This window comes from Thermobia domestica, chromosome 10, assembly GCF_964235325.1.
Source record: "Thermobia domestica chromosome 10, izTheDome1.hap1.1, whole genome shotgun sequence".
Taxonomy (NCBI): domain Eukaryota; kingdom Metazoa; phylum Arthropoda; class Insecta; order Zygentoma; family Lepismatidae; genus Thermobia; species Thermobia domestica.
Genome location: NC_137463.1, coordinates 149,028,276 through 149,044,918, shown reverse-complemented (window position 1 = coordinate 149,044,918; position 16,643 = coordinate 149,028,276). Strand labels below are relative to the sequence as shown.

General features: G+C 38.0%; 2 protein-coding genes across 4 annotated transcripts in view; both read left to right on the top strand.

Annotated features, from left to right (window-relative positions):
• Nucleotides 1–16,643, top strand: part of LOC145662765 (proton-coupled amino acid transporter-like protein pathetic) — a 1,517,009-nt gene that overhangs the window by 694,758 nt on the left and 805,608 nt on the right. The window lies entirely within an intron of this gene.
• On the top strand, nucleotides 8,180–11,456 carry LOC145662764 (uncharacterized). Its single transcript, XM_081728635.1, has 2 exons — nucleotides 8,180–11,240; nucleotides 11,344–11,456. Exon 1 carries the CDS (start codon nucleotides 8,195–8,197, stop codon nucleotides 10,946–10,948), a length of 2,754 nt encoding a protein of 917 aa, XP_081584761.1. The 5' UTR covers nucleotides 8,180–8,194; the 3' UTR covers nucleotides 10,949–11,240; nucleotides 11,344–11,456.

Genomic DNA, 16,643 nt, shown 5'->3' with positions numbered 1-16,643 from the left:
GAACGATATCCCTTATGGGCTTACGTCTCATCGAAAATTTAAAAAAGTTATCCATTCTCTCTGGTCACATTGGTATATCATATTCAGCACATTGATGCAATTGTGTAAGAAAATTTACTGAGTGTGAAGGAGAAAATAAGAATTTCGGGAAATTTATTGTTCAAATGCCCTCCGCCCTCTGCTCTAAATGTATTACTTATGGTATATGGCCATAGGGTAGCTAGAAGTTATGCCATTCAACTTACATAAGGACCACTATAGTTGCATGCCTCCCAGGCTTGATAAACTAAAATAAACATTGATTATGGACTAACACTCTTTTAGCATGAAACGATTCAGTTGTAGGAATTAAGAATTTTTGACAGGTTCAAACGGCGTCTTTTCAAATTTTCAATTTGGTCATTCAGGTTAACGAACTCATCCAAGATCATTGTACAAATCAGTTTGTGTACCAAGTTGATTTCTTTCCATTGAAATCAAGGCAGTTAGCTCGTTCACAAGAAAAAATCATGTTTGATATATGGGGGCGTGAGTGCACAAGGAATTCAAATCCCACATTTTTTTTTTGATACAAGTGTCATGAAAAAGCATTGAAATATGTCCCTTTTTAATACGAAGATAGTGCAAACTCTCTGCCGGTGGTTAACCCAGCCGGTGATGTAGAGGAAAAGCGGCCGCCTGCTACGCGGCACTGAGTAGGTTGAGTGTGGGTTCAAATCCCGCTTATGCCGATCATCCTGGCTGAGGTTTTCCTCAGTTTCACCAGGCGAATGCCGGGATGGTACCTTCTCTAAAACGGTCAGGACCACGACCACTTCCTTTTCAAATCTAGCTTTCCCTAAAGGGCCGATGTGACCTCGAAATTGGAGGCCCGACCCCTTCCTAGTGTCCTTCTCGTTCACAAATAAATAAGTAGTAAATAAATTGAATCCCTTGTACACTGAAGGCCCCATGTTAACATTTATGAAACATCTGATTTTCAACTCTTTAGGATAAATCGAGACTAACTGACAGTGCGTAGTCTTAGCGGGGTAAGCGCGGAAAACGAAAAAGTCAAAGAAAACAGGGCTTTGCTCCCTTGTCCCCATATAACAATGCACGGTATGGACACCGTTCCAAATGGGTCTTATAGGAGCTATCATGGCAACATTTTTGTATAAGACAATTGGTGCGTGTCGTCTGCATGGTTGTCTGGGGACAAAAAAGGGCAAACATGTTTTTCAATAAATAAATAAATAAATAAAAGAAAACGTGCATTTTTCAATTCCCATATCCTCGTCCTAAGAAGGCGCTTAGCGCAACGAGCCTAAACTTTAAATGCTTTGAAAGTTCGTTCTTTTTTGCGTATTCTGCTTCTTGTTTCAACTCCCTAGGACAGTGATGATTTCAGGGGTGGTTCTAGGGGGGGGAATTCTCCCAAGAGCTACGAAATTCACCCTCGGGTGCTTGAGATCTTCGCAGAAATTTCTGTGGAGCACGCAATTTTTAGTCGCTTTCCCCCCTGTGCGTGGTGCCTCCGGAGGAAATGATCTGAAATTACACTGCTATAGGATAATTGGAGATTGGCTTACGCTGCTTAGTCTTAGCGAAGTAAGCACGAGAAACCAGAAATATCAAAAAAACCCAGGGCTTTTGCTCCGCTGTTCCCCCTGAAAACGCACGGTTTACACATAATACAGGTTGGATCTAACAGGGCTATTTAGAGAACGTCTTATAGAGCATTTGGTGTGCAGTGTTGTCTGCGGACAAGGAGGCAAAACCGTGTTTTTCATTAAAAAATGGAGTATTTTAAATTTCCCTCTCCTCCTCAGGAGACGCTTCTTCAATGAGACCGTATCCTGCCTCTTTCTCCCATTCTCTAGGCTGTAGGCCAATTAGGACTGACAGGCATTTGAATAAGTCCATTACTTGGTTGCCTAGTAATTAGCCATCATATTGGCTGCCATATTGGATTTAGACAAATGTTCTCTCATGTTACCATGTAAAATATGTCTTGTCGTGATGAAAGCTACCAGAAAAAGTAGGTTTCGTTTAGTCCTAAGGAAGTACGCTACATCCTAGAGTAATGCGTGCATATACCCATTTGTGACTTTGTACAGTTAATCGTTAGACAACAGTGTTGTCAGGTTGTAAGGTTTCTAAGTGGCAATAAACAATGCCATATTTAAATTCATCGGCCTCAGAAACCTATAGTTTGACACCAAAATTATCTTTCTAAGTGCCTTGGTTCACGATCTCTCTCTTTACACACATATATATATATATATATATATATATATATATATATATATATATATATATATATATATATATATACATATATATATATATATATATATATATATATATATATATATATATATATATATATATATATAGAGAGAGAGAGAGAGAGAGAGAGAGATTTACGTACGGCGGCAATATTGGAAAATGATGGCTACCAGGAAAACACCTCAAATTTGAAATATATACCCAAGACATTATTTTAAAAAGAACTTAGGGGAGATTTTTTTACGGACACCTATAGTAGTAGTGGTCCGCGTTGGCCCGAATGACTCATCCTCACTCTCTTTTACGACCGGGATTTTTGAACTTCGTTCCCTTTTACGGCTAAGATGAATGCTTTGGTACCTCGATTCTGATTGGCTGAGAGAGGTCACGTGACGTTAGGCCCCGCCCACGCGGGAAATTCAAATTTTCAGGTCACGTGGTATGACGTCATGAGTCACCCTGCGGGGAAATCCCTCATTCTCTTTTATGACTAGGATTTTTGAAAATTGTTCCCTTTTACGGGTAAGATGTGTGTTTTGATTGGTTGACAGCTGTCACATGATCTTAGACCCAGGGATATTTGAAAATTCGTTCCCTTTTACGGGTAAGATGAGTGTTTATGATTGGTTGATAGAGGTTACATGATCTTAGACCCGCTACACGGTGAACAGGTCACATGGTATGACGTCATGTTTTACCCTTGCGAGGAAATCCATCACTAATTCGTTTCCTTTTACGGGTAAGATAAGTGCTTTGGTACCTTGATTCTGATTGGATGATAGAGATCACGTGATTTTAGATCCTAGGATTTTTGAAATTAGGGTGTCCTTTCTGATGTATACTTTGGTACCTCGATTCTGATTGGCCGACAGAGGTCACATGATTTTAGACCCGCCACACGATGAACAGATTACATGGGAAAACCCCTTACTTATTTGTTTTATTTTATGTGTAAGATGCGTGTTTTGGTACCTCAATTTTGATTGGTGGATAGAAGTCACATGATCTTACCCCCCCCCAGTCCATGAGGGAAATACAGAGTGCTATGACGGCGATCCATCCTAGACTGGGATTTTTTTTTTTAATGGTTATGCGTAAAGTTCCCATGAAGGGTTCAACCTCCTCCTTAAATAACCCTTTTTTTGGTATCATGATATTGTACTGAAGTTTACATTAAATATTATCGTTCTCTTTGACAGATAAGATGATTCTTACCTTGATGGAGATCCTGTCCTTGAATTAGTAGTCTATGTCTCTGGAAGTAACAATGGTGAAAGAGAGGTGTCGCTTGTAGATTTCTTATAACACATTGTTGTGAGTTTAAGCGATTTTTTAAACGCTCAGTAAGCGCTTCATTAATGGAAACAGTGTTGCCAGATTTGTCTTACCTAAACTGCTCCGATTCTTTTCGAAACGGTTCCGCAGAGTACAAGAAATTTTAAACTAAAAAATTTTTCGAACTAAAAAAATTTCAAAACTAAAAAAATTTTAAACAAAAATTTTCAAACAAAAAATTTTGAAACAAAAAAGTTTCAAACAAAAAATTTTCGAACCCAAAAAAAATTTCGAACTAAAAAATTTTGAAACAAAAAAGTTTCAAACAAAAAATTTTCGAACCCAAAAAAAATTTCGAACTAAAAAAATTGAAACAAAATTTTGTCGAACTAAAACATTTTTAAAACAAAAGTTTCGAACTAAAGATGTAAATCACATCTAAAAATTTTCAAATCAAACTTTTTATCGAACTAAACTTTTAAAATTTTCGAACTAGAAATTGAAACCAAGTTTAAGAAAAAATCCTAAGAAATGTTTCTCCAGGAATCGAACTCAGGTCTTTCAAACCAAAGATGTGTATGCTAACCGCTTAAATGAATTCGGTTTTAATCGATCTTGGTGGGTTTCGAACCATGGTCCTTGAAAAGGATACACATATACTTTAAGAAAATAAATCTGACAGTGTAACACTTCTCAAATCAAACTTTTTATCGAACTAAACTTTTAAAATTTTCGAACTAGAAATTGAAACAAGTTTTAGAAAAATCCTAAGAAATGTTTCTCCAGGAATCGAACTCAGGTCTTTCAAACCAAAGATGTGTATCCTAACCGCTTAGCTATGAATGAATTCGGTTTTAATCGTGCTTGGTGGGTTTCGAACCATGGTTCTTGAAAAGGATACACTTATACTTTAAGAAAATAAATCTGACAGTGTAACGTGGATTAAAATAAAATGCTGATAGACTTCTTTGTGTGACGACATAGAAGTACATATGATTGAAAAAATGCAAACGTCAGCGAATCGCATTACTTTAGTTTTACTACGAACGTGTCAGCATGATTCATGAAAAAAGCAAACATTGACATTCTCGTATGGAATATGAGGAAAATGAAATGTCGTCACAGTTACGACAAGTAGTGACATGATCCTGACAGAAAGCATTTTGGGATCAGAACTGTGATACTAGATGTTGTAACTATTGAGAAACGTGAATGACGTCACGATCGATTGTTACACATCGTTTTGGTTCGTGATTCATGATTGGTTCGTTGTGATGTCATTTTATAAATTTCCTCGTTTCTGATTGGCTGACGGTGACATCGTTTTCACAACGACCTAAATAAAAATCTAAATTTCATTTTTCAAATCCTACATCGCTCTCAACTGTGAAGTGAAGAAGATCTGCTTTTTTAGAAGTGTCTTCATTTAAGCTTTACTGCACCGACTTTTTGTTCATTGAATTTGAGGTAAGTTCAGTGAGATTTTATTTGTCACCCAAGATTCGAAAATCATTTTTATTTTATATTTGTGGGGGTGGATCACTCATACACTGTTTTACTTTTAGTACGAAATATTTAGACTATGAAGAAATTAGTGGAATGGGAAAGTGGGAGTACGAATCAGGATCCCCACACATTAGAAGTAAGCACGATAAATGATATGTTTAGCGACCCTTCAGTGAACTCCCGTCGGGAATTGAACCATGGTCAAAGATGTGTGCGCTTAGTTTTGAAAAGAATACATTACAAAATTTCAGAAACTATGCCTGAGAATAATATGGTTCGATTCCCTTTGAAAGCATTAGCGGCCCCTTCAGCTTAACGTGATATTCGAGCAATCACCTGGGATTGAACCAAGGCCAGAGGTGTGTACGTCAACCATTTAGCTTAGTTTTGAAAAGAATGTATGATAACGCATGAGAATATTAAATTTCAAAAAAGGCTTGACAGCGATCCGATGTGGGAAAGCAAACCCCACCGAGGATTGAACCAGGGCCTTCCACGTTAGAAGCATGTACGCTAACCGCTTAAATAAAAAAGAGTGCATGAATATTTGGTTAAAAGATTTACGCTATACAGATTTTGTTTCGACAATTACGTATGTGTAACGTTAATGGTTGGTGAATCTCTTCAACTTGCAAACGCATCATTTAAAGGTCGTTGTGAGTGGAAAAAAATGCTTACGCGTGCTTTATCACATCTCAGTACTGTTGAAACATTCATTCATTCATGCATTCTTTTTTTTATCACTATAGAATGGTAGGTCAGTTACATGCTGATGTAATGGTTTCGAGTTTGACAGCAATAAAACACTCATTTCAGTAACATAATTATTTTAAAAAAACTTTGATTTTTTAGTACATGTGCTTTCATAATGAGATTCTGAACGTCACCGCCAGGAATCAAACTCAGGACCTTTACATGAATTGCTTAGTTAAGAATTTATCATGAATGTTATGATTTCCTGGGCTAAGCGGTTAGCATACGCGCCTTTGGCGTGGGAGACCAGGGTTTGATTCCCGGCGGGAGCTCATGTGGTTCGGATTCCACGTTAATCAGTAGGTCCACGTCTCATATAGCCTCGCTACTGAAAGGGACGCTAAACTAAAAAATCAAAAAATCAACTCAAATTCACACTGCTCAATTCCTTTTTTCCCATTACATATTTGTTTTACCGTACCTGTTTGTTTGTTTTCATTTTTAACCATGGTCGAATCGGGTTTTACTGTTTGTAATGAAATCACTCGTCATTATAGACGATTTATGTACGTTTATGTATTATGAGGTGTGTACGTCAGCCATTTAGCTTAGTTTTGAAAAGAATGTATGATAACGCATGAGAATATTAAATTTCAGAAAAGGCTTGACAGCGATCCGATGTGTGAAAGCAAACCCCACCGAGGATTGAACCAGGGCCTTCCACGTTAGAAAGCATGTACGCTAACCGCTTAGTCACAATAATAAAAAAATACGCTATACAGATTTTGTTTCGACAATTACGTATGTGTATCGTTAATGTTCGATGAATCTCTTCAACTTGCAAACGCATCATGTAAAGGTCGTTGTGAGTGGAAAAAATGCTGACGCGTACTTTCTAACATCTCAGCACTGATGAAACATTCATTCATTTCATGCATTCTTTTTATCACTATAGAATGATAGGTCAGTTACATGCTGATGTAATGCTCTCGAGTTTGACAGCAATAAAACACTCATTTCAGTAACATAATTATTTAAAAAAAACTTTGATTTCTAGTACATGTGCTTTCATAATGAGATTCTGAACGCCACCGCCAGGGAATCAAACTCAGGACCTTTACATGAATTGCTTAGTTAAGAATTTATCATGAATGTTATGATTTCCTGTTTATCAGGTGATTAAGATTTTTCTTTCTTCTTTTCTTTTGTAGTAAATTCACGCTGCATAATTCCTTTTTTCCCCACATTACATATTTGTTTTACCGTACCTGTTTGTTTGTTATCTCCTTTTATTAACCATGGCCGAATCGGGTTTTACTGTTCGCAATGAAATCACTCGTCATTATAGACGATTTAACATCGAGGGCAGAATGCTCGAAATTCAATTCAACGCACCGCCCGTAGGAACCGATATCATACAGTATGTACATAATAGTTTCCAAGCAATGCTGGACCATTTGTTAGCCAATGTCGACGATGAGGCGATGGTTGGTTTATCAGTAATATCACCACGCAACACGAATAAACCGTTTTGGGTGAGTTTTCGCCAAGCGCGAAACCTGACACTGGAAACGATGTGGGCCTCGTTCGAAAGAGTGTTACAAAGTAACAATGCATTTCTCCTGCACGAACCATTCACCGTTCATTTTCATCGTGTGGATATTCCACGTGGCTACGGCGGCGGTTTGCGGCAAGGAGTACTGGAGAACGAAGAGTTATTACGTACCAAGCGAGGGATTGTACGTGTACAAAATCAAGATTCAAGGTGTTTGGCGTACGCCCTTGTTATTGCTATTGGTCTGAAGGCATACAAGAATGTAGATGTGCAACGTTATAAGCAGTATCAACGCCAATCGAAATATGTTGTGGACCAAGAAGTCGATGCGCTATGTGCAAATGCAGGAGTGAATTTGGATCATGGTGCCAGTGTAAATGAAATTCGACAATTCCAGGCATACCTCAAAGAATATAAAATTACAGTGTATACCAGTTTCACAGGCCATGATATCATGTACGAGGGGCCCAACGACGAAAATCGCACTCCCATAAATTTGATTTGTTTGGCTGGCCATTTTGACATCATCCAATCCTTAACTGCTTGTTTTGCAACCAAGTTCTACTGTGAAGCGTGCCATAAAAAATACAGTGAACGTAACAGACATGTGAAAAATTGTCCTGTAACATGCTCCAAATGTCTACAGAGACCTCTATGCGACAAGAACCAAACGCCGATATTATGCAACGACTGCAATCGGCAATTTTATGGGGAACAATGTTTTAACAATCATCGTAATATTGTATATCATCGTGGGGAACCTGTATGCAAAATGGTGAAGCAATGTACTAAATGCTACAGAGTATATTCTTTTGTGCATACAGGACAACGACTTCATGATTGTAATGAGATCTTTTGCAATGTTTGTAAGAAGATTGTTCCGGGATCGCATCAATGTTTATGCTTCCCGATCGCCAATGCTTGAAACCTGGTGTTCCTTCACTCATGCACGCAAAGAAAGCCTTGTTGATATTCTATGATATAGAATCTATGCAGGACACGAATATTGGCGATAATACGTATGTACACATTCCAAATTTATTGGTTGCACAACAAGTATGTTATGCATGTGTTGAAAACAATAATATCCAGCAGTCTTGCAGTACGTGTGGTCAGCGCCAGCATATTTTCCAAGGAGAGGATCCAGTTTATAATTTTCTCCAGTACTTGCGGGAACGTCGTCCCAATATAAATAGGATTTTCTGTGTCGCGCACAACGCTAAGGGATACGATGGGCATTTTATCCTAAAGGCTATGGTAGAACAATGTCAATGGAGACCTGACGTCATATTAAATGGGACCAAGATACTGAGTTTAACGTTGAATACTCTGACGTTCATTGACTCGTTGAACTTCCTACCTATGGCATTAAGTAAATTGTCAAAAGCGTTCAATTTACCCGCAACTAAAGGCTACTTCCCGCATTTCTTCAACACCAAGGAGAATCAATCGTATATTGGACCACTTCCAGAAACAAAGTATTATGGTGCAGATGAAATGGCCGTCGAAGACAGAAACAAGTTCATGCAGTGGTACAACGATCATCGTAATGACACGTTTGATTTCCAGAAAGAAATTCTCAAGTATTGTATTCAAGATGTCAATGTACTGCGACAAGCATGCGTTTCGTTTATGACGTCATTTGAAACAGAAACCAAAGTGAATCCCTTCTTGGAGACGATCACGATTGCCAGTGCTTCCAATTTAGTATTCCGCCGGAATTTCCTTAAACCCAATACCATTGGAATTCTACCGGCACATGGATATCGATGGAGAAGTACCCAATCGATCGCTGCAATGCAATGGCTGGCCTACATTGAAAAAACCGAAGAAAAACAAATCTTACATGCGGCCCGACAAAAAGAAGTGTTTATTGCGGGATTCCATGTTGATGGCTACTACCAAGATCCTGAGACGTTAGAGGAGCACGTCTACGAGCATGCCGGCTGCTTTTACCACGGGTGTAAAGTATGTTTTACTACAGGCCGTAATCAGCCCATCTACAGCAATCCAGAAGACACCATGGAATTCCGTTATGAACGAACGCAACGCAAAAATGCAAGACTGCGTGAATTGGGGTACATTGTACATGAAATGTGGGAGTGCGAATTTAATCAGTTCTTAAAACAAAATCCTGCAATGGCGACGTATCTGAAGAATCACCCGTACATGAACCGCAGACCATTAAATCCAAGAGATAGTTTTTTTGGAGGAAGGACCAATTGCGTGAAATTGTACCACCAAGTCGACGAAAAAGCGGGGGAAGTAATAAAATATTTCGATATTGTCTCGCTTTATCCTTACATCAATAAGTGTGCTAAATACCCTGTAGGCCATCCACGAATTTATCTACAGGGTGATGAAAATATACCACCAATAAATAAAGTCAATGGTCTAATCAAAATGTCGATATTACCAAGTCGCCATCTTTATCATGGTCTCCTGCCTTACCGATGTAACAAGAAACTACTCTTTCCACTGTGTGCTGCGTGTGCCGAAGAAATGAACCCAGACCCTACAGCAACGTGTACACACAACGACCAGGAGCGGTGCCTCACTGGAACATGGGTATCATATGAAATCCAGAAAGCAGTAGAATTAGGATATCAACCAGTGGAAATTTTTGAAATTTGGGACTATGACATTGAACAATATGATCCCATCACGAAAACAGGTGGCTTGTTCACGGAATATATCAATACATTTTTAAAATCAAAAATGGAAGCGTCTGGCTGGCCTAGTTCCTGTGTGACCGAAGAAGACAAATCAAAATTCATACAAACCGTCCTGGAGCGTGAAGGTATTGCATTGGATCCGTCCAAAATTGAAAATAATCCTGCACGAAGAAGTTTATCTAAGCTTTGTGGGAACTCTCTATGGGGAAAGCTTTGCCAAAGATCAAACTTTAGCCAGACCACAATTATTGATCGGCCGGAAGAATTTTATGAAAAACTCACTTCCCCCGACATTAAACTCCATCAAATTGTACCCATCAATGATACGATGTTGTATGCGTTCTGGGAGTACAATGAACATGTGCCTGTTCAAAACCGAAACACCAATGTCGTGTTAGGTGCATTTACAACATGTCAGGCACGTCTGGAACTGTACAAGTACCTGGAAATGTTGCAGGAACGTGTTTTATATTTCGACACGGATTCTGTAATATTTACAGAGAAGCCCGGGGAGCCAACCATTGAACCTTCAACGTACTTGGGATGCTTATCGAATGAGATGGAGTCTTACGGACCACGAGCATACATCAAGACATTTGTCAGTGGAGGACCGAAAAATTACAGCCTAGAAATATACAATCCGGATACCAACGTCACCAGTTACATATGTAAAATTAGAGGATTTACATTAAATTACAATGCAGGACAACAATTAAATTTCAACACGCTAAAAGAAATGATTACAAATCAATGCCGTGGACAAGTCACCATCACTATCCCCCATAAGATATGCAGGACCAAAGACCATACCATCGTCACACGCAAAGAAGAAAAAATGTACAGTATCCAGTACACAAAACGTCGATTTAAAGAATTCAATTCCTATGATACGGTTCCGTACGGGTACGTTAAAAAACAGAAGATGGAACTGGAAAAAGAAGATGAAGAAGAAAAAACTGTAAACACCCAATAAGACCGCCATTTCTTTTTTTTCCTTTTCCTTTTCTTCTTTCCCTTCCTTAACCACAAAGCAGCAACACCAAGAAGAAAATGAAGTACCCACAAGAGTTCATAAACCACCACCAACACCATCAGTGGAAGAAATGTAGTCATCTCGTACCGAAGGAGGAACCTTGACCATAAAGCAGCAACACCAAGAAAAAATGCAGTACCCAGAAGAGTTCATAAACATCCATCGGTGAAAAAAATGCTGTCATCTCGTACCCGAGGAGGAAGATGAGCCTAAGCACATCCATCATTTACGGGTAAGTTTTATTTCTCTCTTATCAATATTGACTCATTTTTATTGTTTCAGAAAAAAAAAAGAAATTCTTAAAGTAATCCGTCGTTTCTTCTTTTTCTTTACAGGATACGGCTACAAGATTCGAAGATGATGACGCGTCCAACATATTCATTAACTAGATCCTGTATTTATTATGTTAATAAACATGTATAGGAAGACCACATACCTTTCGTTAAATACAACAAGTTGAAAAAAAATGTGTTTTATTATTTCTTGAAACCCTGAACACTTGTTTTCAAATCATGGTAATCTTGAAAATTTAAGGTGGAAAATATATTCAAGATTTGGTTTACATGATTTTGTTCGAAAAAATAATTAAAGAATTTTTTTAGTGTCCAAAATTTGATTTTTAATTTAGTTCGAAAAAAATTGGATTTGAAAATTTTTAGATGTGGTTTACAACTTTAGTTCGAAACTTGTTTTTAAAAATTGGTTCGAAATTTTTTGAAATTTTTTTTTGGTTCGAAAATTTTTTGTTCGAAAATTTTTGATCTGAAAATTTAGTTCGAAAGTTTTTAGTTTAAAATTTTTTGTTAAAAAAAATTATTTAAATTTTTAGTTCGAAAATATTTTGTAATTTTTGTTTCAAAATTTTTTAGTTCGAAAATTTTTTGTTTGAAAATTTTTGTTTAAATTTTTTTAGTTTTGAAATTTTTTTAGTTCGAAAAATTTTTTAGTTTAAAATTTCTTGTACTCTGCGGAACCGTTTCGAAAAGAATCGGAGCAGTTTAGGTAAGACAAATCTGGCAACACTGTTTCCATTAATGAAGCGCTTACTGAGCAATAAATCGCTTAAACTCACAACAATGTGTTATAAGAAATCTACAAGCGACACCTCTCTTTCACCATTGTTACTTCCAGAGACATAGACTACTAATTCAAGGACAGGATCTCCATCAAGGTAAGAATCATCTTATCTGTCAAAGAGAACGATAATATTTAATGTAAACTTCAGTACAAAATCATGATACCAAAAAAAAAAGGGTTATTTAAGGAGGAGGTTGAACCCTTCATGGGAACTTTACGCATAACCATTAAAAAAAAAAAATCCCGGTCTAGGATGGATCGCCGTCATATCGCTCTGTATTTCCCTCATGGACTGGGGGGGGGGTAAGATCATGTGACTTCTATCCACCAATCAAAATTGAGGTACCAAAACACGCATCTTACACATAAAATAAAACAAATAAGTAAGGGGTTTTCCCATGTAATCTGTTCATCGTGTGGCGGGTCTAAAATCATGTGACCTCTATCAACCAATCAGAATCGAGATACCAAAGTATACATCAGAAAGGACACCCTAATTTCAAAAATCCTAGGACCTAAAATCACGTGATCTCTATCATCCAATCAGAATCAAGGTACCAAAGCACTTATCTTACCCGTAAAAGGAAACGAATTAGTGATGGATTTCCCCGCAAGGGTAAAACATGACGTCATACCATGTGACCTGTTCACCGTGTAGCGGGTCTAAGATCATGTAACCTCTATCAACCAATCAGTATCGTAGTACCAAAGTACTCATCAAAGAGGATACCCAAATTTTAAAACCCAGGGTCTAAGATCATGTGACCGCTATCAACCAATCAAATTCAAGGTACCAAACCACTCATCTTACCCATAAAAGGGAACGAATTTTAAAAAATCCCTGAGCCTAAGATCACGTGACCTCTATCAGCCAATCATAAACACTCATCTTACCCGTAAAAGGGAACGAATTTCAAATATCGCAGGGTCTAAAATCACGTGACAGCTATCAACCAATCAGAATCACACATTTTACCCATAAAAGGGAGGGATTTCCCCGCGGGTGACTCATGACGTCATACCACGTGACCTGAAAATTTGAATTTCACGCGTGGGCGGGGCCTAACGTCACGTGACCTCTCTCAGCCAATCAGAATCGAGGTACCAAAGCATTCATCTTAGCCGTAAAAGGGAACGAAGTTCAAAAATCCCGGTCGTAAAAGAGAGTGAGGATGAGTCATTCGGGCCAACGCGGACCACTACTACTCCTATACATGGGGACCAGGACTTTACATTGTCGGAATCCTGTGGGGGCACCCGTCTGCCCCCCTTCCCTTCGCCATTACTGTATGCTATAATATTTGTCCGGAAGGGAAAAAAATTCCAAAATAACAGCCTTTTCTGATATATACTGTTCTTCCCGCGCACTCTAGAATGCATCTTGATGAACTTCCAGAGGTAACGGGGAAAAGAGAATACTTCACACCACATCGACCAGTATCTTAGTATGGAACCATTGAGGGAGACAAACTCTATAAATCTAACAGTATTTGGCAGCTGACAGGTAATCTCAGAAACTGGTCGAGAACCTGTTTCATTCATACATCTACCCCCTCCCCCCTCCATTTCACCAACCCCCGCCCTTTCCGCGGCCAAGCTTAGAGTGGGGCGTGACTTACCCTCGTCAAACTTTGACAGATGGACTTTAATACTTATGTTAAAATACTATTTTTTAATTGGCGTATCAGATATGGTTGTGATTAAAACTATTAGAGTCGTTTGTTCTCAAGGAATAAAGCAAAAAAAAGTTGATCTTTGTACCATAATTGGTTCCAAAGTATTATAATTTGTATAAAAAGAAACTAATTTATTTATTTTTTAATAATTTATTTCTGCTAACCTAGCAGACAAATATACAATTTAAGTATTTCAACCCATTAATAAACTTCTGCAGAATGCTGCAAAATGCTTCTTTCCCATTAGAGATACCAAGTTCCTTAGAAACTGAGGAAATTCGGTAGCCATGTTCTCCCCATAAGATCCAATATAAAAATTTTTGTGCCGAGAAAAGGTAGATCATTCCGTTAAGCTGTAGGTCATGTCTGACAGTGGCGTAGCCAGGAAGGATCACCCGGCTCAAGCCCCCCCCATTAGTGTTGCGATGTTGAAAGTGGATTCCGCTTACATATAGTATGTTCTATTTGTGATCCTGATATTAGGACCTTTCTTTTTAGTTCCCGGCGTAAGCCGACCGGATGTTGTACCATTAAATGCCAAGCACTTCATATTGAACCAAATAGAAAGTTGTGCAGGGTCCCGTGTGTATATGCAATCTTTTATGTGTTATCGTTGATGAAATATTCTCTGAACTTATATACATGCAGACACACAGATGTCAATACGGAAATGGTAGGTCTTCACCCAACTCTGGCCGTATCTGGATCTACGATACAACGTACAAGGCAAGTCGAGCCATTTTGACAGTAATACAAAACTTCCTTATTATAGTATAACATGGGAGTAATAACAATCACTCATGGAAATGTAATAAGATTATGACACCTATGTTGTAAGGAGTTTTCCAGTTAGAAATTGTTTTGATTTGTCAACATCAAAAACGTAAGCGTAACTGATATTAATCTGCAATGTCCATTCGCAAAGTGCCTGGAGGGAATGAACATGTAATACCTTCCAAATGGTGCAAGCTACGGTAAAATACATTACACCAATGAATGTAAACGTAACACTTGCACGTGTCTGATGTAACACTTGCACCTATTTCCATTTGAAAAAACCGAAAGTAAAATCTAATATGGCGGATCTAAGATGGCGGCCGAGGTGGATAACATGTTTCAGAAGCAGTACTTGATCCAATTTGTTTTGCATATGCCCATATTCATGTCCAGTGAGTAACATCTATAGAAACTAAAAGAAATTTTGTGTCCGAGAGTTATGGTAGTGTATGATAGAATTCCGGATATATGAAGGCCCATAAATATGCCAATTACCGGCATGGGCAGCTAAATTTAGTACAATACACATTAGACAGCAGAGAACTTTGTATTTAAATCAATTTTACACGAATCTCGAGGAGACACTTCGCGAATGTACCTGGTGAGAACCAACATGTAGGCTACTATATCAACGAATGCCTGCGATATATTAATTTCAGAACCGCAATTTAGAACCGCAAGAACCCTATGTTTGTTTTCTGAATGCAACATAAAAATTTGTTTCCATGATAATTCTTTTATTTACTTTTTAATATCAGTTCTACAAGTAGTACAACCTTCGACTATGACACTTTCTCGCAAGTTAACTTATAAGCATTTAAACAATACAATGAACATTAAAAATCAAAGGGAAAAAATGAGACAAAATAAACTGTAGATTACCACTTTGCCACAAGAAGTCAAAACATTCACATGAAAAGAAAATAGTCCTTTGAAGGGTAGCACTTTTTGACAATTTTCTTTCTCTGGCAGATTTTTTTTTTTTTTTTTTACAAAAATAAGATAAAATAGAAATATGTTTAAAACAAGTCTTAAAAATGCGTGTTTAAAACAAATGTTTAAAACGTATATAAAATTTGATTTAAACAAAACCAATTGTTTAAAACAAGTTTTAATCACTTGTTTTAAACATTTTGTTCTAAACAAAACAACCCTGCACCAGATTCATATTTCAAGTCGCTATGGTGACCTGGCACTCCGGATTTTTCAACCCATACACACACACACACACACACACATATGGCCGGATTTATTGGGGTGCAAAGGTGCACGCGCACCCCTTTCCTTGTAAATATACACTATTTAAAGTGAGAAGCTAGGAGTGAAAATAGCAACACTTTCCGAAATTTTCTTCTGTCATGTTTCGATTTGGACTTAAATCAAAGGGATGTTTTGCAAAATCGATAGTTTAAGTCGATTTTCTAAAAGTTCAACAAAAGGATTCACCGGGAACAGATACTTAGAATTTCCAGGGCATTTCCTCATTCACACCACAGGTGCCTAAAGGCATTTAAAAGATTCCAATTCAATTCAAATGTACTGGTAGTTATTGGTGCACCCCCTCAGAAGATCCTTTCTCCCAAATCTTGTGTGTTGGTCCCAATTGATGAGTTTCTTGCAACGCCACTGATGTCTGATGTGTATTTGATTTATAAACTAAATTGCTTGCAAGCAAATGAAATGTCCTTCCTGCTTTCCTGGGGGCCAGTGTATGTGTAACTTTGGTGTATGTAGCTCCGGGTTCGATCCTTGTTGGGAAGTGAGCTCAAGCTTCAATCACATTGGTCAGTGCAAGACTGTTGTAAAATAAACATATATGGTGACTACCAGCAGTGAGCTCCTTCATGCCTAAGCGCTTACCGCCTTTGGCCTGGAAGACCCGGGTTCGATTCCCGGCGTGAGCACATGTGATTTCGATTTCATGTTAATCAATAGGTCCCGTCTCATAAAGCCTCGCTGCCGAAAAGGACGTTAAGCTCCAAATCAACTCAACTATCGGCAGTGTCATCACAAGAAGTAAAAATCTTATCAATAAGCTTATATTAAAAACACCACTCTTTGATCATTTCTATTTTTCCTCATTTTAAATACAGAGCAATCAAAGT

Excerpts from the sequence above, each read along its gene's own strand:
- LOC145662764 (XM_081728635.1), top strand. The coding sequence starts at position 8,195 with ATGTTTATGCTTCCCGATCGCCAATGCTTGAAACCTGGTGTTCCTTCA.